Source organism: Dermacentor silvarum, chromosome 4 (assembly GCF_013339745.2).
Source record: "Dermacentor silvarum isolate Dsil-2018 chromosome 4, BIME_Dsil_1.4, whole genome shotgun sequence".
Lineage (NCBI taxonomy): Eukaryota > Metazoa > Arthropoda > Arachnida > Ixodida > Ixodidae > Dermacentor > Dermacentor silvarum.
Window position 1 is genome coordinate 18,608,151 of NC_051157.2, and position 25,885 is coordinate 18,634,035.

Genomic DNA, 25,885 nt, shown 5'->3' on the forward strand with positions numbered 1-25,885 from the left:
GGCCTCATAATCACATCCTGGCTTTGGTACGTAAAACCCCAGAATGTAATTTATGTTGCATGTTAAATACAATAAACTTGTGTATGTGTATTAATTTGTGTATTCATCATCATCATCAGCCTATTTATGTCAACCAGGGGAGGAAGGTTTCTTCCAGTGATCTCCAATTACCTCTGTTTTGCACCCGCTGACCCCATGTTATGCCTGCGAATTTCCTGATTTGATAACACCACCCATTTCTCTGCTGTCCTGGACAGCACTTCCCTTCTCTTGGCACCCATTCTGTAAATCTAATAGACCGCCGCTTATTTTTCCTAGCATTCATGGGCTGCCCAGCTCTATATTTTTTTACTCTTAATGTCAACTAGAATATTGGCTACCTCCCCCCCCCCCCCCTTGCTCTCTAATTCAGTGTTGTCTTCCTGTCTCTTAAAGGGACACTAAAGTCAAATAAGAAGGCAAGCTAAAGTGATAGATCAATGCTCTAGAACATCTAAGGCGTCAATATAATGGCAAACAGAGCTTTAGTAATCGAGAAATTGAGGTAACTGCAGGACATGATAAGTGACTCCCCAGGGACATTCCGGTACTTACCCGATGACGAAGGCACTCCTTAAAGAAAATGTCACTAGTACTCAACCACTCGTATTAAAAAGATTGTTTCGTTGGATTATAAGACGGAAGAAAATGCTACTTGTCTACTTCTATTAGATTCTTCGAAAAAATACCTTTTTGGCGTTACACTTGATAACGATGCGGGCAGTCAAAAGGTTTCGTTTTCGCTCGACTCTGCACCTCGCGCGCTTTCAAGTTTCAGAAGTTTCGTTATGGTGTAGTGCTGCACTGCTGTTGCTGACTCACGAAACTCGCACTTGAATTTGCTAGCAGCTTGAGAGTCACAACGGCACGTCCAGACGGTGACCAGCTTCGTCGCCCGACGTCGCATTGCTGGAGTCCTCGCTGCTTTCGCACTCGGAAGAGCTGGTGTCGAGGCCGCCGTCGTAGTAGGCAATGACGCCGGCAGCGCAAGCCCTCAGCAGCATGTCACGCTCATCGGAGCTTAAATCGCTAAAATCAAGCCCAGCATCGCGAGCCAATGTGTCGTTGTCAGGGTCGTCAACTAGTTGGTCCATTGCGACGAGCTCGACGATCACCGTGTTCACAATTCGGCGTGCGCTTTACCTTCCGCTATGGTGGCTAGTCACCATACTTCCGCTTTCGCACTGCCGTCGGCTCGGTCTTGGCTCTATTTCTGGCCGCGCGTTTGCGCTTCCGCAAAAAAATGCCGTAGCGCCGTCTGCGGGCGTAATTTTACTCACCAGCAGCACAGCGTCACTATATGGCCATGACGTCACCACTTCTCGCTCAGGCGGGCGATTTGAATTGTGTTAGAGGTACACGGACGCTTCAGACGCAATTTTCTCTTAAAGTAAGTCCTTTATTCACATGAAACAAGCGTTTCGAGGTTTATGGTATGATATTTTAACAGTCCGCAATGAAATAATATTTGCCTTGAGTATCCCTTTAAGGCTATGCCTAACATATTTTGGTCCGTCGTTCGTTGTGTGGTCCTTTACTTGTTCTCAAGTTTCATCATTAGCCTCCAAGTTGCTGCCCCATGTGTACTGATAGAATGCAATGATTGTACACTTTTTTATTCTATTGAAAAGACTTGTGCATTGCAGTGTTCTTAATCTGTGTGCTTATTGAGATCAAGGCTGCATTACCTATCGGCATGTTGTGATATTCTTTGCCCTCCTAGATGGATGGAAGAGGGCATGCTGGCTGCATTGACTCCACAGCTGCTTCGTGCAAAACCCAACACCTATGTTCTGGCCAAATTCTTGAGCGAGTCCCTGGTTGCTGAAGAAGGTGGGGACCTACCTGTAGCCATTGTGCGACCATCCATTGTAGCTGCATCGTGGAAAGAGCCCTTCCCTGTGAGTGATCTCAATCTTTCTGCCTTGCTCTTTAGCTCAAGGGCAGGGGTCTCCAGACGGCTTTCTACAGATGGCCTTTAAATAAGTTGTGTGGCGAGGGTGCTACTGCAAGTAGATACCCTAATAAACACACACATAACTCCTTGACAGGTGACACGCCCTTTTTATTTTACAGTGCTGTACTACAGCTGTGATTGAAAAAAAGAAAGTAACAGCGCTTGATAGTTCTGTAAGCTGGCACATATTAGTCTTGGTCTATCAAAACAAAGATGTGAAGCAAGCTTCAGAAGCCGTTGAAAGTAGTAGCAGACTTTGAGATTAACGTTAAAGGCCAAACCCCATATGCGCGAAAATGCACGCGACAGCGACGAGCGACGCGACGTAGATCGCCTTCGCGCAAGCTGTCGCTTGCAAGGGCAAACTTCATTCACGCGACTGCTTCAGCGAGTGATCTCCATTGTTGCTAGCATGAGGGCGTCTACTCGTACCAAATGTGGCGCGTTGTCAGCGGTATGCAGTGTAAAATAAGATGTTTTGTTGCACATAATACATAAAATTTTTGATCGTTGTCCTGCAGTATTTTTTTATATGCACGTGCATAAACATTACTGTATTTGCTCACTGTGTGCATGTTGCTGCGATTCGAAAAGCACGTGGAGACAACCGGCAGTAAGTCACTGATGTACATCCCGTTCCGGTGTTTTACTATTGGCTGCTTAAGCACAGCACTTCCGGGCGACGGGCGACAGATTTCAAATGTGAAAAACCGAGCGATCGCGCGATTTCGACCACGTGACACGTCGCGCGAACGGCCCGTTTCGTCGCTCATACCGTCGCTCGTCGCTGTCGCGTGCATTTTTGCGCATATGGGGTTTGGCCTTAAGTGTCCTTAAATGAACCCATTAACTCTCATAGATCCAGGCGCGAAAGAAACTACTAGCAGAACAGCCACGTCTTCATTATGTTGCGAGAAGTGTGCACGTGCGTGCATGTGTGTGTGCATGTGTGCGTGCATGTGTGCGTGCATGTGTGCGTGCATGTGTGCGTGCATGTGTGCGTGTGTGCGCGCTTGTGCCAGCAAGGGGTTGCTTTAATCAAATACTGTTGGTTTAAACACAAATGCAATACATTCGACTCTCGTTACAACGGACCCTCATAATCCGACAAAAATGTGCGTTTTATCCGTAGTCCGTAATATCCAGAATGCCTCACTTCCAAAACTTTGGTCACGATGTCTAACAACGTTATTGCAAAGTGAGTGACGAACATCCAAAGTAAAAAAAAGAAAAAAAAAGTCGCAGTCTTGCCCAAAGGGCGAAGCATCGATTGCGATGATTGCGATAACAAATTAGTAAGCAGCTATACCAAGTAAGGATAGTAGATTTATAAGCCGTATAAAGCTGTAAACACTTGCTTACTAACTAAATTAACAAGCAAGGTGTCACGCACACACAGGTAAACATGAGCACATCTCGCTCGATGACCGTGGAAAGTCGCTGTAAAAACTCTGCAGTGAGGAAGCACGGCAACAGCAGCGAACAAACTAAACGTCGAAAGCACAGCGCAGACGAAGCTACCGGCACTGAGCGCACTTTGACCTTTCAAGATACGGCGCCCGCACAGCCAACGCCGTAAGGAGCAGCCGCCGGAGGTGAATTCCCTTGCCTCCAGCCCAGTCCAGGTTTTTACATGCCAAAACCACCATCTGATTATGAGGCACACTGTAGTGTGGGATTCCGGATTACCTTCGACCACCTGGGACTCTTTAATATGTACCCAATGCACAGTACACAAATGTTTTTTTTTTTTTTTTTTTCTGCCATCGAAATGGCTTTGTGCTTATGTGCTTAGCTGTGGCCCACAACCTCGTGCTTAGCAGCGTAATTCCAGTGGGTGTTAGCTGCTAGTAGTGGGTGTTAGATGAGCCGGGATCTTTGGTTGGAATGGAATTAGCAGAAAAATCTAACGGAAGTCTACTGTATTATGATTGTGTGAAAGCAAGGCATTACGTTTCTTGCGAGGAATTGCAATGCAAAGCACTTACAGCAGGTTGTGAAACTGCTGTTATGTATGTTCATTGTTCTTGCCTGTGAGTTCTAAATACTATTTTTTTTTTTTTTCAGGGCTGGGTTGATGCATTAAATGGATCTACAAGTCTGCTGGCATCTGTAAGTTATCTTTCTCTACACCCTTGTTTTAAAAAAGAAAGTGTAAAACAGTTAGTAGAAATTTGGGCTTGCTGGTACATTACCTTCGTATTGTGTAGCACAAGATTAATACCGGCATAATTAGGACATACGACAACCCTAAGCGCTTTTGTGTTGTCGTGTGTGCTTCTTGTGTCTGTCTTCACCCTGTGCTACTGTCACCACTACTCGGGAGCAGAAGGGTTGCACGCAGGTGTTATGCGTGATGGAGAAGAGATACGACTGGCAGCACGGCAAACAAGGATGTAATATGAACAAAAGCGGGAAAAGCGTAAGGCACACAAAACTAAAGAGATAGCGCAACAAAAATGCTCACTCAACAACTAAACTATGACTCAGACTAAATACACAACTCAACTAAAATATTCACTTAACCATTAACCTCCAATCGTATACCAAACTACCAAAAAATGCTCACGTAAACAAAAGGAATGGCTATACACTCTATCTCGTAACAGTGAACTGTCTCGGAGCCTAGCTCCCTCTTAAAGTCTCAAAGTCAGTCTTAGCCCTGACTCAGTCTGGCCACCCTAGACTCGGCCTAACTGCAAAAATGCTGGTTCTTACGAACCGTCGTTTTGAAGCTCTTCTCGTCGAGTCCACGTCGTATTCATTTGAAGTGTCACTGATGCGGTAAGTGCCGACGACTCGCTGTTCCGTCGACCTGACCGAGTACGTGGCTGGTGCCCCGGTAGCCGCCGCTGACGTGTCGACTCCCCGGTTAGGCTTAACGAAGCGTTCTTTGCCCTCCGTCTATCTGCATGGCGACCCGGTGTCCCGGCGATTATCGGTTGATCTGGCTTGGCGGAGGAGGTGGGATTCTTGCGAAGACCGGAACCACCATAAGCAGCAGCAGCAGCCGGTCCCAGCAGCCTCGCCTGAATGTCTCCGAGGTCTACAGCCACGCCTAGGCCTTGCCAGCGTCGCGAGCTTCGTGGCCGGGCTCCCCGCACTTCCATCGTCAGAGCGTAGTTGACGAAGCGACCTTCCAGTCCGAGAGCAACGTCAATAATGCTGCTTCGTTGCTTCTCTCTCGCGGATTACACGTTGGTTCGCGTGCCTCGAGTGCTGGCACGGTTTCGAACGCTTCGCAATCTTCTTCTACTTCGTTCTCGTGTGCCGCCGGCATCCGAGTCATGACAGCTACTCAATACGAAAAGCAGTCGGCCACACCAATGGAATTGCGTAGTCACTTGCGCTGGAACATTTCAGATTTTCTCACAATACATTTGGTTATCTTTCACTGCATTTACTAGTTCACTGATTGTATCAACGGGGTTCCACTGTATTTCCATTGCATACTATCCATGGTAGTGTTGGAATGTGCTGATCTCATTAAACCAGCCACACCTCGGCTCTATGTAGGTACTGCATCACTACTGCTTTATATAGCTCCCCTGCGTGCATTTGCACCTTGGTGCTACCAACCTTGCGGGCACACCGGCACCCAGACACAGTACACAGCATGCAGGCAGCAATAGCAAAACAAACAGAGCACTTTATTACGGTATATTTTCTCAACAAGATGTGTTGGCTTCCAAGACGGTTATTGAGCAGGCAGAATGCAGGCAAGCAAGAAGCTCAGATATTCACCTGTGCTCAGTGCTGTGGTCTCCAGCGATGCTAGTCTCCCATTTGCAATCTCTCTCCCTGGAAGTTACAATTTCAGCTGCTTACGCTCTGGTCAGTGTGTTACAGCGCATCATTGCAAGCCTTTAAAGGGCATGGATGGTCACTTTCTGGACATCCTCTCCTTTAGCTTGGGTCTATGTAATGAACAAGAGTGATGGTATTAATGCAATTAACATTCTTAGTATACTTCACACACCTTCTGGTATCCGTGCCAGTGTCTGTTTTCTTTTGACACCAATTCGTGTCACTGGGCATGTCATTGGGTATAGTGCCACTCTTCAATGACAAAAAAAAAAAATCCTTTAACATTTCTTCAATGGGTATGAGTGAATAATTTTGCAATACGGTGTGTTGCTACATTGCTTCAGTGCTAATCTCAGTAACGTTGTCATTCATCTTGAGATGGGTTCTGCCAGAACTTTTGCAACTGCAAGTACTATATGGTGAAATTGGTAATTTTTTTGCTACAGGGAGATTATATTCCTGAAAATTCATTTAAGAACACTGGTAGGACGACATAGCACAATAGCTAGGGTTAAGGTCAGCATGAGCACAGAGCAGCACCTCAGCTGTTGTCGTTGCCTTCATCGAGACACAAAGCACCTGTAACGGTGTATTGCTGGGCAGTGCTGCAATATGATGCAGGCGAGCAGGGAAGAAAGGCAAGGCAAGAACCATAGGAGCAGCTGATGCGCTGCACCCCCATTGGTCTGCTAGCAGTACTGGGAGCAACCAACAGCCCACTGTCATATCGCTTTAATATGAGAAGAAAGTGTTCACCATGTCCTTGACTTTAACTGTATGCTAATGATGCTGCAAACACTTTAGGCAAACAATAAATGATCCCTGTAGCTTTTTGTGTTTTTAAGCACTCTCTTCTTGCATCTTGTTCCAACTTGCGATTTTGTAAATGTTGCTTACTCTGTCATGCAAAGTAAGAAAAAAATTGTTGCTTTGTGGTGGGTATGCTTTAGGAAAGGGGGTTTGAATGGCTCTAATTTTTCTTGCAGTGTGCATCTGGTGTGATGACAACCATTGTGACCGATGTCAAAGGCGTTGCTGACATTGTGCCTGTGGACATTGTAGCCAACCTGTTGATTGTGGTTGCTTGCCAAACTGCAGCTAAAAGGTAATTTGCATTACCCATTATTTAGGCTTACTAATATAAGTAAGTACTGTAAAAATGATGTACAAGTAGGCAGTTTGAGCTTAACCTTGCTCTCATATTATCATGTTCGCGCTTCATCTCTCAAGATGCTGGGGTTTCCAAACTTTCTGGCCTTTCTAGAGAGAGACATAAGCTTTTATCGAATGCTGTGGTAAACCTTGTGTCCATGACCACTCATTCACATGCACCTCCTTCCTTGCCCCCATATAATGCAGGGCCCATCAGTGAATGTTCACACTAAATAGTTGGTACTAATTATTAAACATGGTGCATTACACAATAAAAAAGGAAGAAACATGGGAAGTTTATGTGAGTCTGCTTACTTTTAAAGAAAGGGCCCCTCATCGGGCTCCATAGCAAATTTTGTTATGCACTCGAAGTTGTAGGGCATTAGCTAAGGAGTGTTCTACCACAATAATTTTTCAAATTGGTTCATTATTAGAGGAGATTGGAGAAATTGAAATGTCGTGTTGAGGAGGCAAGCTTCACAGCCAACGCAGAAATTCTCTTCTTCTGTGCCTCAACTAGTGTCCGCCAGCAACTTTTCTTCCCTGCTTTCTTCCACACCAGAGCCGAAGGACGGCCTCATGTCGACTATACGTTTACGTCGCTCTTCCTTTCTTTTGCTCTGTGGTGCACTCGCAGTGGTGGTTGCACGTTCTCCATTGGAACGATTTACTGAGGTCTCGTGCTATAAATGGTGACATTGCAGGCAGCATGTTTTGCGTAGAGGCATTTGTGCATGTGACCTTGAAAGAGTGTGTGTGCTTATGTTTGAAAATTTCAACCGTTTTTTGCCAAGGTGCCGCTTGATACTTTACATACACAATTGCTATTGAGTCATCTACGCACGTGTTTGTCTGTTTGCAATGTTCAAACATGGTGAGGACCCCTTTAAGCCTAATGTCACTTAGGGTCAGGCCGTCCCCTATCAAATCTTTTATAATGAAGTTGCACTTGCTTTGGAGATACAGTACATTTGTGCAAGTCAGCGTACATCCATGACTGGAAAATTGTGAAGACACCTGAACAGAAAAGGAAGTGACATTGCATGGTACTGATTAGGAACTTTGGCATACCCCTTCTCGACTAGCGGCTACAACTACTCCTAGTTGCTAGTCAGGGAGATGGGTTCTATTTTATTTACTTGCCTTGTTCTCTAAAATCCTTTGTGGTATTGATGGACAGCACATTTTCCTGATGTCACCTTAAAGTAGCTCAAGTTTAGCTTTCAACCATACACAACACTAGCTGTCTGCCTGAATTGCTGTCCCTTCAGATGTGTAGTTTGTGGCTGCAAGTCTTCAAAATTTTTTAGGGCACGGCAGAGAGAGTTGGAAGAAGCCACGGAGAAGCACTGGGAAACTGTTGAGGCTCAACCACCGGCCGTGTACAACTGTGTGACAGGCTCTCTGAACAAGCTGGTAGTGGGGGACGTAAGACAATACCTTGCCAAGTTCCTGCCTCAGTACCCATTCCAAGACACCCTGAGTTGCCCCCGTGTGGATATGACATCTAGCCGCCTTTACCAGTCCATCATGGTGTTCTTTCGAAATTACCTGCCGGCTCTCGCTGTGGACCTACTGAGCCGTTGCACAGGCCGGAGACCACGGTAAGCATACTGGCAGACCTGTGCCATTGTGGAACATGGCCTGTGTTGAGCTCCATATTGAAACTACTTATTGGTGTTCTCATAATCTGACATGATAATTGAAACTACTTATTAGTGTTCTCATAATCTTACACGATAAATGATATTATGGGCCATCATATGGCATTTCCAGTCTGGTACTCATTTCACAATTTGAAATGTAATAACTATTGCTGAAATCATTCAAGAAAGAAGACTTCCACCTAGAGAGGAGGAGCTGGGTGCTTCTGTAACGTACTGCAGAGAACCACTCCTATTTGATTGCGATCCACTGGGAAGAGGTTTCCGCCGGTGGCGGCAGCAGCCAGTCACTCGGAACAGTGCGCCTCTTCTTTCTTTGGCACTTCTTTCTGCGGAAAGGAATTTGCATTTACTGTGTGATTTCATACTATGGGATCATTTAGCATGCGAAAATAAAAATATACTGGCAAACGGAGGCCTGAGGAGAGCACCTAAGATTAATAGACAGATTTAGTTTAGCGTGTTTACCGTAGTAGTGGGCTTAATGGAATAGTGGGATCGAAATACGCATGCGCAGAACGACCTATGCCGTTTAGCTTACGCATGCTATTTCTCAGATTTAATGTTACTCTTTTTGCATGGTTTACGTAGCTTACGTAAAACATGGCAGCAGTCCCAAGTGCCCACTTCGAACTGAATTTGGCGTTGTTATTGTAGAATTCACTTCGTTCGTAGCAAATGACTGTAAACAGCTTTTGCTTATTATCGGGCCGCTTCAACGACAGAATATTATGGATAACCTTGAGGAGTTTTCAAGATTGCTTCTCGTTTCGAACGTGTCTAAGCCTAACAAGAGAAATTTCCAAGATGCTAGTGCCACCTATCGGTGAAGTCGGGAGATAGGCATGACGACGGCGTGGTGGCCTCTGAGATCGGAAGGTTTGGAGGCTAGGGTAGACAGCTTGTACTGCTTATCTGCTTCGCCGCAGATTGGCGGATATGGGAAATATAAACACAACGAGCTCCTGGCTTCCATTGTGCTGCCTCTCGCACTTTTCGACGCACACATAGATAGAATCGCTTAGGTGCACTATGTATGCGAAATTCAAAGCGTAATGGAATAGCGTCCCGCACATAAACTACACTATTACACTATACTAAAACTCTCTTTCTGCAAAGTTCGTTTGTGGAATGGTAACGCTATTTCCCTTAACCCGCTATTGCGCTAACGTTAAACTAAAACTGTCTTATAATAAAGCTGGCGGCGCATGATCTTTAGATCTGGTCGCGGCAGCGATGAAACGGTCCGAAGTAAATAACGGAACTTACCGATGGATACCTGTCGACGTTCTGGGGCTATTTGACACAGTTTCCCCGTCCGTGCTGAAGTCGGATGAATCAAAATCATCTTCTGAGTCTTCGCTGATACCACCATCACAAAATTATGACGCAGACTCATCGGAATCCTTCGAAATTCGCCGTTTCCGAGAGGCAGCTGCGCACGATGTCGACTCCATGTCGGAAACTACGAGCGCTCGTCACGCGCCACTAAATGGCACTTTGAGTTGTTCTCATGTTACTCATCGTCTTGAATCGCCATCTCCCGCATTCCCCTTGTTTTCCCTATATGGCACTTTAAAATTCGCGCCGCGGTGAAAAAAGAAACGCAAAAGCGAAACTTGAAAAGTATTTTTTATACGCTGGATGGCGGTAGCTGTCCGTAAGCGCTCCGATCGCGGCAAAATTTAAGTTGGAAACATCGATAACATACCGTCGATTGCTATAGGCGTGGACAGGAAAGTGTCATCCAGTGTGCGGCCAAATACGTATGAATTAACCAGAGTTTGATGCCATTAAATAATGCATACGGCCTGCCGGGACCAGCCAACAAGTCCGAATTATCCAATTTTCTGAATTAAGGGGTGGTCGAATTAACGAGGTTTTACTGTATCTACTTATGATGATCTGTCAGCTATATTGACCTGATTCAAGTTGTGCGGCCGCACGCTACCTGAGCTCATGCTGCTCATGTGGATGGGGTCGCACATACTTGCGAGTTGACATTCCTGGAAACCGCTAATTGTAACAGGATACCATTATTGTCTAAGAGCCTTGCGGGGTATGTGAACCACCTGAACAGTCTCGGAAACACCAGCATGCAGCATTTATTCAGTTCATTCATTAAAGGAATGGCTTATTGCTACTGGTTGCATTGTCCTTGCTTTTCACACATATTTCATGGAAGTCCAGATATGACGACCGCTTCCCATGGAATTATCATGTTTGTTATAAGTGGGCTCTACTGTCTTGGATATTGTGCAGTTTCTCTTGAGCACAGAAGCTGTTTGGTCAGCTCAGAGTGACACTTAGTTGTAAGATGTGCCTTCAATAAGATGTGCCTCTTATTTCCTACCAGCATGGTACGGTTCCTGGAGCAGTCCAAGAGTGCCATGGAAGCCGTGAGGTTCTTCACCACACAGACATGGGACTTCTCGTCCAACAACATGCTGCTACTCCACAGTAGGCTGTCACCCTTCGACAGGCAGGTCAGCAAACACCTCATACCAGTTTATTTCTTTGTCATTTCTAATCTTGAATGACTTTTCTCTGCCCGACTTCACCTTGCTGTGCAGAGAAAGGGCCAGTGACATATCTCTTTTTCGTTTGCATTGCACCCTTTTGCTGTCAGCATTATTAAGGCAATTCATGTTGGTATTTTTAATTAATTATTACAGAAATTTTGTAAGTCCAGGAAAAAATCAAGGGCCCATGTCACGTGGGAAGAGAGCCGCTTATGTGCATTAGTCGAATTCTGGGATGGACTTAATCTATTTTTGACAGGAAAATAGCATTCACAGTGTGTACAATTCAAAACTTGCTTTCACGTCTCGAATCATTTTCTATGGAATTGGCGCTGCCTTTATTTAATACATATTAGCCCACAAATGGCATTGCTTCTTATTTTTGAATGCTTAGTAATGGTGCCGCCCTGATGGGAACATAGAGGTAGTTCTAAAATTTGGTTTTGATCAGGTTGAAACAGTTCCAGTAATTTGCTTGTGTTACTGGTAATGTGAACGAGTCTGTGGGACCTGGATCATTCTGCTTTCTGTTTCATGTCTAATTTTAAATTTTCCACTTGCAGACATTTGACATAGACATTCGGAAGATTAACTGGGAGAGCTATTGGGAAAACTATCTTCTCGGCGTGAGACGCTACCTGTTTAAACAAGACCCTTCAACCATCCCGGAGTCCCGAAAACGACTGAAACGGTAGGTTAAATTTGATGTCAGTTTGATTCTACTTCTGTGAGAAATTTTATGCTCATCACTTCTTTCGATCCCCCTTCTCGCTCACTCCTCTCAGTTATGGCCTGTGGAGCTTCCTCCCCATAGCCACTTGTCTTGTCTGCTGTGTTTACAACAATGTAAAGCTTTCTTGGCAGTTTTCATTCCCAAGCTGCTTACTCATGCTACTGCAGACCTTTTCATTGGGTGAGAGGAAAGGGCGTGCTGTGAGCCTTTCCCCTCTCTGGCTTGCGCGAGCTGGCGCAGCACTGCTTGAATGTGTTGCCATAGCATGCTGCAGAACAATTTGGAGATGTTTTAGCCCGTTCTTCGATAAAATTACGTGATGTCGGTCCATAAAAGGACTTTAGGGAACCATTGTGTAGCTGTTCAGTGCAGCAGTAACTACAGTGTACAGATCACCAGCCGCAGTGTGTATGTGTTTTAGCTATTTTGGCTGCATCAGTTTCCATTTGACGAAGAGCAGCGGTGTCTCTGAATTGCCAGCATGGATTGGAAAATCTTCTATCTGATCGCTTGGTGTGGGAACTAAAACAGTCCTCACATATGCCCAACCCAATGGAACCCGAAACATTCTAAGCTTCAGTAATTATAAAATACTAGGGGTGTGCGAATACCGAATAGTAAGTCTCGAATCGAATACCGAATCGAATCAAGAAAAAAAAGCCAAATATCGAATCAAATATCGAATAGCAAAATTATTTAATAGAAGCTCGAATATTGACAAATTCTCATGCAAAAAAAGCAGGTGTTGTACGTGATCTGGGGTCAACTTCTCCCTCCGGGCCGTAACAATGTTGCCAGCGGTCGAAAACAACTTTTCACTTGGTACACTTGTTGCTGGAATGCCCATGTACTTCATGGCCATCTTGCACAATCCTGGGAAGTGTTGCTTGCCTGTCTCTTTCCAGAATGCTAGAGGGTCTTGGTCCTTACTGCAAGTGGGCTCTCGAAGGTACCGCTGAAACTTCTCGATGTTGGCTGTTTTGAAGGAGTGTCTTCTTTTTGATGACGCTGCCAGCTTCTCAATGCTGTCCCAGATACTGCTGACGCGCTCCTTGTGAGCTGTAGATGTTGACGCTTCAGTATAGTCAATTGATGCTTCTCCTGGAGAGCTCTGCAACTCAGTTCTTGCAAGCTCCACGAGCCTTGTTTCCTCGAATGTTTGAGCACAAAAGAGGTTCTTAAACCTTGGGTCACAGGCGGTTGCCAACACATACTCCTTTTGCTCGTCCTGCCCTGGAAACCTTGTCCTCATGCTTTTCAGCAAGTTTCTTGCAAACTCTGAGGTGTCATCATCGGCTGCAATGCAGTCTTTCAGGACCATTTGTGTCCCATAGAGAAATGGTACTACTGACGACAAAGTTGCATATTTCTGGCCACTAAGATCTTTGGTCGCCGATGCGATTGGTTCAAGAGCTTTGACGAGCCCAGCCACTGCTTTCCACTCCTGGGGTGTCAGGTTGGGCACAGTTGTCTCAGAGGTGGCAAGCTCTAAACAGACGGCTTCTTTCAGTTGCACAAGACGTGAGAGCATTTCATGCTCGCTGTTACATCTTGTTTCCACGTCTTGATTAAGTTCCAAAACTGAGAGCTCCATCCGTCGCTGGCAATCCTGCAGTCTTGCCGCAGCTTGGGCACTGTGTTTGTAATGACCGACAATTGCGCGACACTTCTTGAGAATGGCAGGAACTCCTGCTGTTTCTTCCTTGGCATCTTTTATAGCTAGTTGCAGTGTATGGCCCATACACTGCATTGGGACGCAAGAAATGCCCCTAAGGGCCGCACGGAAGTTTCATGCATTGTCTGTCACCACATAGACTGACACTTCCTGCAGTGGCAGCTCCCAGTTATCCATCATTGCTTGCAGGTGCTCCATGATGTTGCAAGCAGTGTGACTCTCGGTCACACTCCGGTTGCCCAATGCAAAGCTTCTCATCTCGAAGTTGGAGGTTAAGTAGTGGCAGGTAAGACTGATGTAACTTTGGTTAGACCTCGACGTCCACATGTCACTTGTAAACGAGATCGACTCTATGCCTTCCTGGAAGTCCGCATGCATTCTCTCCTTGACAGCCGTAACTGTGTCTCTGTACAACGCCGGGATGATTGTCCTCGAAAATGTCGTGCGACTGGGTATCTTGTACAACGGCTCCATGTGGTTCATAAGCTCTTTGAAACCTCGATTTTCGACACAGATGTAAGGCTGAAGGTCGAGCGCCAGCATTCGGGCAATCCTGGTGGTTATCGCCGTTCTCTCGCGCTGCGATAGGTCCTTGCCTGACTTCAGCGCACTTTTGATGAGCGGCTGTGCACCTTCTGGTCTTCCTTGCTTCCCGCTGTCTCTCAAAAACACACTGTGCAAAGAAAGATGCTTGTTCTTGAGATGGTTCGCAAGTGGCGTCGTCGTACTCGATGGTGTTCGAAGTTTCATATCACAGCTTTTGCACGTAGCCTCTTGGGCCGAGTTCTTTACGAAATGTTTCCAAATGGCACTTTTCGTTCATTCAGTCATCTCGCCCCTGACGTCGGACTACGTTTTCCGACAGATAACGCAGATAAAATTCGGGAACAGAACACGTCGGCTTCCCGATAGCGCGAGACTTCGTGGTTTCGGATTGCCCGGCGATACGACGCCAACGGCTAACGACGCGGAGCGCGTGGGGTGACGGGGGGAGGGGAAGACACTGGCGCCACCTCTATCCGGCTTGCAAAAGTAGGAGAGAAATTGGTGGGCTCTGCGGCCGAGAGGTGGCACGAGTGCCGCCCGCCACGCAGCGACGGGGACGGAACGCAGCCAAGGCAGCATGCCGTGGTGCGCAGTATCGCAGTTCGCTAGGGCGGTTTCCTTTTGTGCTCGCGAATTGCAGTCTCCGATTCCTCTCAAGTGTATACAGTCGCCGACCGATTTTCCGGACTTCGCGGGGACCGAAATATAGTCTGAAAAGTCGGCGAAAAACTCGTTCACCCTTAAAAAGAAAATTTATTAGGCTTAGAGTAGTATAAAAAATAGTTTTAATAATGCCCTGCCTTATACTACGCATGGAGGCGATCAGATTTGCTTGGATTTGCGCAAGACTGACGTCTCCGCATACAGTCGACAAGAGTGTCACGGTAGAGTGTACTAGATTCTAGTCACGGTACAGTGGCCATTCTAGTCACGGCGTTGGCGATCTCCGTTAACGGATATCGCCATGGTGGTCGAAAAAACGAGCCCCGTTATTTCACACGTGGCCTCCGAGACGAGAGAATGGTGCTCGCGTGCGTGTCCCAATTTTGGAGGCCATAAAGGGGGCCGCAACTGAAGAAGGCGCGCTTCCTCCCACAAGAAAAGCTGGGAGGAAGCGCGCCTTCTTCCGTTGCGCTCGAGGCACCGGCGAGGGAGGAGGGATAGCGGGGCGGCGCGCGGTCGCGCAGGCCGTATCTTTAAAGCGATCTGCGTTGGGGCAGAGTCTAAAGTGTAGGTGCGTCGGCGGCTCGTAGCTTTCTGCGTGCTGTGTGTTCTCGGCGCTCAGTTTGCGTTGAAGCGATAGACAACAGCACGAAGGTCACTTCGCTCGCTTCTCCAGCGGCGCTTCCACACGCCGCCAGCGCGTGTCCGCGCTCATCGAGTCTGATGTGCCACAGCGTGTACCAGCGCGTCGGTAACATCAGCTGGAAAAGGAGAGAGGGCCGGCTTGGCGGGCTAGGCCAGCTGCAGCAAGCGGCAGGATCAGATTTGAATGAAGGGAGGGGGAAAGGTCACGCCCGCGGCGGCAAGATCGCCGGGTCGAGGGATGCAGGGCTGCCTCGCACACGCACGCACGCACACGTGCGCTCGCTTCGCATTCTATCGCGGCGGAGAATGTGCTTCCGGTTGCTGCTCGTGCAAAAATGACAAAATTTGGGGCGAAATCTCTAGGTGGTCGGAGGGGAAAATTCGTTATATCGAGGGGGTCTCCCGCTGCCACTTCGTTACGTAGAGGTCTCAAATACATGTGCTTCTATGGAGTAACGGCGGGGAATCGAAAAACTTCGTTATATCCAGGCATTCGTTATATGGAGGTTCATTATAAGCAGGTTTAACTGTAGTTGCGTTAGCCACCGGCATCACCCTAGCGTATTTCAAGTGCATAGTGGACTTGAAATCACTAGGCTGTGTCTACGTCAACCTCCTGTATGAGGCCGTTGGCATGGCTCAACACAGCAATCACTATATGCGGTTGGTAAACCAGCATAATACACATTAGCTTTGTGCTTCGGCATTGCCTTTGTGCCTTGTAAAACAGTAATATGCTAAAGGGATTGTATGAAAAGAATGCGACAGCTATTTGTGAGGGCACAATTTTCGTAAAAAGGGTGAGTGAGTTGTAGAGGCCGGGACAAACAATACTCGACGAAAAAAATTTTAAGAACGGTTTTCATCTTCTTGCGGCTTGTAAAGTCTGAATCACGTAAACTTTATTCTAAAGATGCCAATCAGCCGATTTGAAACCATCTCTTGTGAACATACATACATATATATATAAAAGAAGCACAGACTCTCGCCGCAACAAGGCCATGCATGGTCATGCACCATGCTCAAGCCATGTGCTCTAGAAGAAATAGAGCTATAAACCAGCATCTACCACTGCGCCGTATGCTCATGCACCACAGCCAGCCTCTTGACTAGTGCTTGCAAATATCTGTCAAACCGGCTATCTGGTAGGAGGGAAGTGAATCCGGTCTTGAAAACCAGTTATCTGGACTTCAATAAACGGATATTCGGGATATCCGATTTAACCCTTTCAGACGCCACTTTATCCTGTGGATTGAAAACTTATTTTAACCACATTTCTTGCATCTTCAGAATTATAGAAAGTTTACAGCTGCATAAAATATTCAGAATTTTCAATTCTTTAGTGAGTTTTGGCATGTTTAGAGAATGTAAACTCCACGTGAAAACTCGCTACAGGAACATCAAATATGAGAACATCAGCTATTTCGTGTATTGAAAAGTTTGAAAAACACTTATCCAGCCACTTGAAAATTATGCCTGGTGCAGACATTGCGAACAAACGTGAAAGAAGTGAACCCGCTATATAAGTAGAACCTCGCTGTTACATTCCCGGGTGCTGCATTTTCTCGGCTGTTACGTCGTTTTCGGCCGGTCCTGGCACAGCTCCCATAGAACCCAATGCATTGGTAACCCCGCTGTTGCGTCGCAACTGCGGGACTGTTCCCGCATCAGATGTTGTGAACTGCCACCCCACGCTGGCCTGAGCGGCCATTTTGACTTTTCATGTCGCTTGGCTTGGTGGCTTGACGACGGCATTGGCCGCTCAAAGTTCCGCAGGCGACACCTATGACGTATTTTTTAGGTTTCCGCCAGCAAAAGTATGGCTCTTGAGATCCGTATTTGCTATATAAAGATGGTGTCTATGACGCGTTGTGGCCCTAAAATTGATTCTGGCTCATAGATGTTCCGTATAAAGTCGAAGGGCGATAACGCCGTCGCCGTGCGCCGTATGCTGTATGTGCAAGTGAAAGCGTGCGAGGGGAGCCGGCGGCCATGTCTCAATCTCGCACGCGCAAGAAAGAAAAGCAGGGAGGAAGCGCGCCTTCCGTTTCGCTCGAGGCACCGGCGAGAAAGGGATAGCGGGTGGCGTTATACTCTGGCATCAACTGCGTACTGCTCAGCGGCGTGTGGTCGCGCGGGCCGTATCTTGAAAGCGATCTGCGTTGTAGGCAGAGTCTAGGCAGTGTAGGTGCGTCGGCGGCTCGTTGCTTCACTCGCTTCTGCAGCAGCGCTTCCTCACACCAGCGTTCGACAGCGCGTGTCCGCGCTCATCGAGTATGATGTGTTCATGTTTGCCTATGTGCTCTGACATCACGCTTGTTAATATAGTTAATAAGTGAATGTTTACAAGTTTATACATGGTAGCTGGCCTATGCCGTCGTCCGCCACAACCACGCTGACGACGTGGACGACGTTGAAGGGAGGAACAGGTTCTCATCGAGAACGAAGAGTACTGGGTTTATTTACATTATTTACATGAGAAGTAGGAGAACGATACGTCTCCTCAGTCTAACATGACTGGATCGAAGCATACTAGATCGAAGCACTGGTCCGACTCGACGGACCAGCTCAACCTGGTCAACCGAGCGAGAAGGGCAGCTAAGGCCGCTGGACTCCTGGACTGAGGGGACCACCCACTGCAGAGTGGAGGAGCTACCTACGCTCGCGTGCTCTTTTTATTAAATTTTATTCTCTCTCTCTCTCTCTCTCTCTCTGGCTACATCTCAGGGCAGATGGGAGAGCACTCCCGATGGCCCGCAAAAGTCCGTGTTAAAAGCCCCCCTCTGGTCAAGCTGCGGTCCCACCATCCTCCAATCGGAGAGTCGAGAGTCACCGAAAGGTCCGCCTTGAGGGCGAGGGTGTGCATAATCCCCCGACGCCTTCATTTAGAAGTGCACTTGGGCACACACTGTTCACTCCCTCACAGAAAGGAGGGGACACTCGTAGACAGGTGACTTCGCGCCTGACTTGAACTGACGCGTCTGTTCCTGGAATGGGCCAGCCATCGATGGGTTTGTTTGGAGAACGGCCTTAGCGGCCAGCTGGTCTGTCGAGCGGCCGTGAGAAAGCGTCGTAGTAGCGGCCCTTTTCCAAGAGTCTCCTCTTCCTAGCGTCTTGGTCGGCACCCGGGTGACACGTATTCTTTGAAAGGTGTAGAGGCATGGTGTCGCCGCTGATCTTTCCCGGCGGAACGTTTTTCAGCCTCCTGAAGCGATTCGTCGCAGGCAATCTGGAGATACTTCCAAGATCGCTGCCCCCGCTGGTCGCCGAACGTAACAACAGCAAGTCTTGTGCGCCGTTCCGTGATAGTCTTTATGTGAACAGTAGATCAGTAGATGTGGCATGCAGTGGTTTTGTTAAATGCAAACTATAATGTAAAGATATGTCAAGCGGGGGGGTGAGATCGCATTCATTTTGGCTGCTTTGGAACCAATGCTGTTTGCCGAAACTCTACAAGACAAACCTGGCGGTGCAGACTTAGCTCGTTCAGCATCCCATGCCCGGAGCCACTCAGTGAAAAAATAGTGCCATCCACGCTTTCTTGTGGAATGCATATGTTGGACCGATTGGCCTTTTGCGTTCTTGAAGCAGCATGGCAATCATCTTTTTGATAAACAGCCACTGGTAGTATGCTTCACCGCATTACACAAATATGTTGCGGTGAAGCACACTAAAGCAAATTCATCATACTAGAGCACAAATAAGACCCTGGCTGCACGAGCCGTCTGTATATTGGGAGATAAATCTTGCCCATTTTTACTGCTGCCCTTCAGATTTAATGTCTTGTTTCACAGAATCTGCCAGAGCAATGCCAGTTTGTCAGAATGAATATTTTGAATAAAGACAAGTAAAGACAAGTAAGAAGTGTATTAGCAGGGGGCGCAGCGTTCGATACATTGAATGTGGCGGTGGACAGTAGTTCGATGTACACATCGCACAGTGCTATACTTTTGCATGGTATTTCCAACGGCATCTTGCAAGGGTTTGATATAGGCAATATCTTGATATCCGCGATGAACTGGCTGTTTCGGGTAAACAGTTCACTCATCCATTTTCATGCATTCGGATGACTCTATAACAGGTTTTGTTTCTTCCCATGTTTATCTGCAGTATTTACCTGTTTTGTCCAGAATAAGTTCAAAGCATGTGTCATCTGCAACGGTTCCAGATTGAAAGTATATATTGTCACGTAGTAGTGACGCTGAAGAAAACAGTTGCAAAAGTATGAATGACGAAACGGACTTTATTGGGCGAACCTGTGCCTACAAAAGCAAGTTGCACTCGAAGCACAACGATAGCGGCGAACACAGTCGGCGATCGTCGAAATCTGATCAGCGGCGAAACGCGTCGGCTTTTATACATTATTCATCAAAGGTTCCAGATTAATCCCTGGTACCCGCGTTTCTTCCAGAAAGTTCTAGACAATTTGCGTCGCTCATACAATCAGATTACATGAGCGTCGGTGACAAGAGACAACGGATAGAAGCATCGATAATGTTCGAGAAACTTCCGATACATGCAGGCTCGTCCAGTGCCTAGCGATAAGGTTTAACATTTGTTAGCCGGTGAAAAGCAGTCACTGGTGAAAGATAAACATGTATACATGTCAATACCCTGCGCTTAAAAAGCATCATACCGATGCTACAAACACAAAAGCGACTGAACACTGGCCTGGCGCTCTTTGGCCATATCTGGCCCTTGTGCCATTAAACACCATACATCATCATCAAACACGAAAGCGAAAACAAAACCATGCATACAGAGAGAAAAGAAAATGCCAAAGCAACAAAGTACCTAAGTTCGACAGCGGGCGTAGAAAGGCTTAAGACACACCACGTGGATGACTTCAGGTCGGGCCAGGCGCCGCTGTTATTGCGAAATGCCGTCTGGCATGACCTCATAGTTCAGTGTGCCAATACGTCGGATGATCTTATATGGTCCCAAATAGCGGCATAACAGTTTCTCGCTAAGTCCTCGTCGGCGTATCGGAGTCCAGACCCAAACACGGTCGCCAGGTTGGTACTCGACGTAGCGTCGTCGAAGATTGTAGGGTTGGCTGTCAGCCCTCTGCTGGTTCTTAATGCGCAGGCGGGCGAGCTGTCGACCTTCTTCGGCACGCTGCAAATAGGTGGCAACGTCGAGATTTTCTTCATCGGTGACGTCCGGTAGCATGGCATCAAGCGTCGTTGCCGGGTTCCTTCCGTAGACCAGGTTGAACGGCGCTATGTGCGTCGTTTCTTGCACGGCCGTGTTGTATGCGAAGGTCACGTAGGGAAGGATGGCATCCCACGTCTTGTGTTCGACATCGACGTACATTGCGAGCATGTCGGCGATGGTCTTATTTAGGCACTCTGTGAGGCCATTCGTCTGCGGGTGGTAGGCAATGGTCCGGCGATGGCTTGTCTGGCTGTATCGCAGGATGGCTTGAGTTAGTTCTGCCGTAAAGACCGTACTTCTGTTGGTGATGAGGACTTCTGGGGCACCGTGACGGAGGAGGATGTTCTCAACGAAGATTCGGGCTACCTCGGCGGCACTGCCTTTGGGCAAGGCTTTTGTTTCGGCGTAGCGGGTGAGGTAGTCCATAGCTACGACGATCCATTTATTCCCAGACGTCGATGTTGGAAAAGGCCCCAGTAAGTCCATCGCGATCTGCTGGAACGATCGGCGAGGTGGCTCGATCGGCTGTAGAAGTCCGGCTGGCCTTGTCGGCGGTGTTTTGTGTCGCTGACAGTCTCGACATGTCCTTATGTAATGGGCGACGTCGGCAGAGAGGCGAGGCCAGTTGTATTTTTTTTTTGTATCCTCGCAAGCGTGCGGGAAAAACCGAGGTGTCCAGCCGTTGGGTCGTCATGAAGAGCTTGCAGAACCTCTGGACGCAATGCTGAGGGTACCACGAGGAGGTAGTTGGCTCGGAGAGGCAAGAAGTTCTTCTTTAGGAGAATGTCGTTTTGTAAGAAAATGACGCCAATCCTCGCCTGAACACCTTTGGCACAGTGACGGTCTTGCCTTCCAGGTAGTCTACAAGGCTCCTTAGTTCCGGGTCGGCTCGCTGTTGTTCGGCGAATTCGTTTGCGCTGATGGGTCCCAAGAAAGTGTCGTCATCCTAGTCGCCCTGTGGCGGCAGTTCGACGGGGGCGCGAGACAAGCAGTCGACGTCAGAGTGCTTTCGCCCGGACTTGTAAACGACGGTGATGTCAATTGCTTAAAGTCTCAGACTCCATCGTGCAAGGCGACCTGAAGGATCGCTCAAGTTAGCTAGCCAACACAAGGCGTGGTGGTCGCTCACAACTTTGAAGGGTCGCTCATACAATCAGATTACATGAGCGTCGGTGACAAGAGACAACGAATAGAAGCATTTATAACGTTCGAGAAACTTCCGATACATGCAGGCGCGTCCTGTGCCTAGCGATAAGGTTTAACATTTGTTAGCCGGTGAAAAGCGGTCACTGGTGAAAGATACACATGTATACGTGTCAATATCTAATTGAAAGCAGTAGTATCGTTTGTGGCCAGGAGTGCGTAAACACTCTGCACGCTTCTTCAGGGCTGGTGTTTTACTCTCGACAGGTGGCACTACCGTTTTTTGTACTGAAAATGTTACTAATGTGACAGTGCTGCATGCAGACATGAGCTTTTGATTTATTCCGAACTTGACAGGGCAAGTTGTGCATCTAAGCACATCACATATATTAAAATAAACTTGCCACTAAATAGAAATAGCTCAAATGAGTTAGCATTTTAACCATAAGAGCTATTTATATAGGGCTCGCTTATGATGCAACATCTTGGAAATTTTGTTCAGTCATATAGCAATTATTAGGTTCATACCTGCAAGTGCGCAGATAGGAGATGAAATATGGGTGAAGTAGAAGGAACTGAGGAGTGAGAAGGAAAGAATAGGAAAAGAGGGAGAGAGAAAAAAGACAATTAATTTTGAGGTGAATAAACTACAGTACAGCTCAACTGTTCACCAAGATATGATTGCAGATGCACGCCATCATGGTCTCTCTCTTCGACTATGCAAGAGCATGGGAACGTCGCAGTTCTATATTTGGGATCTCAATGTGTCAGCTTCCACATAGCACTTGTTTTTGTGCCGCGCTCTAAAAACAGTTTACAGCCTTTGGGGTTTATCTTGTCCCCAAACAATAATTGTCATTTGTCTTGCTTGTGTTTGCTCCCTTGAAAACTCTGTGCCCACTACTTTTCTGTCAAGAATGCTATTTCATGTTGATAATTGGCATGCCATTTGAGACATCGAAGTACCAGGCATGCAGCTTTAAAGGAAGGAAAGGCATGCAAGATAGACGATTATTGCTTGGAGACAAGGTAAACCCCAAAAGGTGCAAACATTTTCTTAGAATGCGTGTGTGTGCTCGAGCAGTAATTAGTTAAGCTTAACCACTGTCATAACTCATGGTCGTATTTCTTTATGTTCACTCTCTTAGGCAACATGCAGTGCATGTAGCCCTAAAGGCACTTCTGCTGCTTGGTTTCCTGAGGGTGTTGCTCGGCCGGTCAAAAGTGGTGCGGCAGCTGTTGCAGCTGGTCATGGGACTGCTGACGCAGCTGCTCTCTCTCATCCGCTTCAGCTCTTCCTAGGCACTGCATTTGGGGAGGTGCCTGTTCTTTTTACAATATTTGCTTTCAGAAAACCACTGCTTTGTTCCACACTGCCTTGACCTGGTATTACGTAATAGTGACTGCAAATATGCATTTTTTTTACTCCTTCTTTGCCATAGAATACCCACAGGCACTTGCTCATGCTGACCATGTGGGCCTTTCACTTTGGCTACTTCTCTTAGGAGGCTTTTGCTTTCATCAATGCCGCCTCTGATATTAGTTTTCGAGCACACCCAAGAAATGCATTATAACGGAAGGTGGTGTCTATGTTGAAAGGCACGACTCACTTTCTTCCCAAGGTCCCATTTTTTGTGTATTTGCTTAATTACTTTTAGTTTTTGTGATTTTTGCACATATATGCTTATGCCTGCATCTTTTCCATTAGAATGCTCGAGGCTGTCTGGAACAAAGTCAGTGTCCATGCTCTAGAACTCCACCGTTATCATGTTCCTGTTTTTGAATGCTGTTGGTCTATTATGTGAAAATAACTTTGCATTCACAAAGGCACAAGAATAAGCAAAAACGTCTCTTCTCTACGCAGCATTTATACGAGGTATTCAAATGTTGTATGTACCTTGCTATCTTGTGGAATTGTTTTGGTTTAAGGGAGTTTTTATGTTTAATTTACGTTGCAGATTGTACAAGTTTGCCTGCGTGTGGTATCATTGGCCAAAATTTTTAGTTTAACCTGTTGTGTGTTAGCTCAGGTGGCAGTGCTGAGCTAATGCATCAATTTACTCAACGTCAGCGTATAGCTGTGTTGAGGTGAAGCATTGTCCTGCCCAACCTCTAACATTCTATTTTTGTTGTAGCAAGAAAGAATTGAACAAGCAAGCTGGTCAGAAAAAAGGTGTATTCCACATATGGCTCTATAGTACCTTGACAACAATCATTTCCACTTTGTGCATTTTTTTTTGGGGGGGGGGGGGGGGAGGCTGACTGACTGTGGTTTCAGAAGTGATATCGTTCTTGGGAGACGGTAAGTTCAGTGATCAATGAAGCCCAGTTATTTAACAGCTTGTAGCTTTACTGACCAATCAGGTGTCATATGCACTAAGCTGCCCAACTTTTTTAGCTGCATCATTTGTGTTTACTCGTGCATGCAATTACATACTTTACAGAAATAGCTGGAGCCCCAAAAGACCGAAATCTCGCAAAAATGGCAAAAGGAGTATGTTTAATTTTGATGATGCAAGCAGCAATTGAAATATTATTCATGGCTGACTTTTCTACACTAAGTAAAAATAATATACTGTAATGAAGCATCACTTGATCAAAGCGTACAGAAACCTTTAACCCCCCAATGAGTTGGTCAGATGAACTGCAGTAAGCCTCATTGGACTAGCAGTTAGAGGGTGTCACAAACACCTCAAGGAATTGCTTTAAAGTTGTTATTGTCATCAGGGCAGTAATAAAAAGCGTGACCCTAGGTAAGCCAGCTATGTCACCATGTTCTGTAGGTGACATCATTGCTAGATGAAGGATTGGCCAGATGTCGAGATTTTTTTTGTGTGTGTATGTGTGTTTTCTGCTGTCATCTGGTTTTAGCAGACAACTAATACAACTAATACCAATTGGCAAGCCTGGAATTTTCTTCACAGGCAGAGCTTATAGTGGTGGTTGAGACAAGTGTTTGTGATATGGGATATTGACATTGAAGTTGAATATGGCTGAGGCTGAGGGCCAGAGGTTTAGTCATTTATTTCTGTAATGGCGGTAGGACAGTTTTAGCACCTTGTAACTAATTTTGTTATTTTTCACTGTATGTGTTTGATGTAGCTGTTTGAATCGAGTTGCGTCCACTCATGGAGGGCACCAATGATGTAGCCATTGCACTCAATTCAGCATAATTCTGTTTGGATGCAATAGTATTTTTATGGGGTACTTTGAAACCCTCCCGAGTGAGTGGGGCATCCCACAGCATAGGGTGGAAATTTTTTTTATACTATGTGGCGTGTGGTGGGTGCTTAACATGCCCCCATAAATGTTTGCATTTTCTAATTGTCACTGTCTAAATGCCTAGTAGACAGCTCCAGCTGATATAGCATGAAAAATTAAATTGCCCTCTATTTAAATATAAAGATGCTGGCCATCTTTCAGCATTGTCTTGCCTGCACACTTTTCTTTTTGTGCGATTATACTGAAAATTTGAATTGACATTTTATTTAAAACCTTCTGTTGCCTTGCATTCAGATTATTCTCTAGCACTCTGTCATTTACCTAAAAAGTGAAGAACAAAAAGCACAACTGTTTTCCGAGGCAAATTCTGATAGCTGTGATGAAGGTTTGAGAAATACTGCAAGAAGGAAATGACATAGTATGTGTTGAGTGTCTGAGGTTAGAGAGATCAAGCATCAAAAGGGCATGCCTGCTGGCTAAACTGTGATTACAATAAGAGGCTGCAGATAAGTGGACTAGCACAGAAGTAACTGCACTTGTTAGAAATGAACAGTGCACCGGTGGCATAATTTTTCTGTCAAAATACTACACGAAACCGTCGAATATGCAAGCCAGATGATGTCTCTGTTACGTGAGTGTACAACATATGTGTGAGATCGGTTTTGTATCTTCTTTGAAACTGCTAGAGCTCTATGCTCTAAAAACAGTGCTGTAAGTAACAGCGGTCTACCCATTGGGAGGATACAGAAGTTTACTGAAAGTCTGCTTTTCTTTCCTTGCCTGTTTGAAACTTGTGGTGTCGGGAGATTTATTTTTTCTGGGGCATGTGTTGGGAGTCCTTATTTTTTTTGTAGGGGCATTTTTTGTTTCAGGTTCTTAACTAACCAAAGACAAGAATTGCATGTTTTGCTGCAGGATGTTAGCAAAGCCTTTTGCACACTTAATGCAGGCTTGCATCAA

The 25,885-nt window shown here is 46.4% G+C and overlaps 1 protein-coding gene across 4 annotated transcripts in view; it reads left to right on the forward strand.

Annotated features, from left to right (window-relative positions):
• The window catches only part of LOC119449563 (fatty acyl-CoA reductase 1), a 79,277-nt gene that overhangs the window by 12,917 nt on the left and 40,475 nt on the right, over positions 1-25,885 (forward strand). The window contains exons 7-13 of one of the 4 annotated variants that reach the window (XR_007466336.1): positions 1,763-1,940; positions 4,064-4,108; positions 6,790-6,908; positions 8,266-8,559; positions 10,976-11,105; positions 11,705-11,832; positions 22,852-24,750. Coding sequence is in view for 3 of the 4 variants with exons in the window: in XM_049665306.1 (XP_049521263.1) it covers positions 1,763-1,940; positions 4,064-4,108; positions 6,790-6,908; positions 8,266-8,559; positions 10,976-11,105; positions 11,705-11,832; positions 22,852-23,005 (1,048 nt within the window). In the remaining variant the exon portion in view is untranslated. Of the gene's footprint in view, positions 1-1,762; positions 1,941-4,063; positions 4,109-6,789; positions 6,909-8,265; positions 8,560-10,975; positions 11,106-11,704; positions 11,833-22,851; positions 25,550-25,885 lie in introns of those variants that run through there. The other 3 variants (XM_049665306.1, XM_049665304.1, XM_049665305.1) reach the window with 3 other exon arrangements.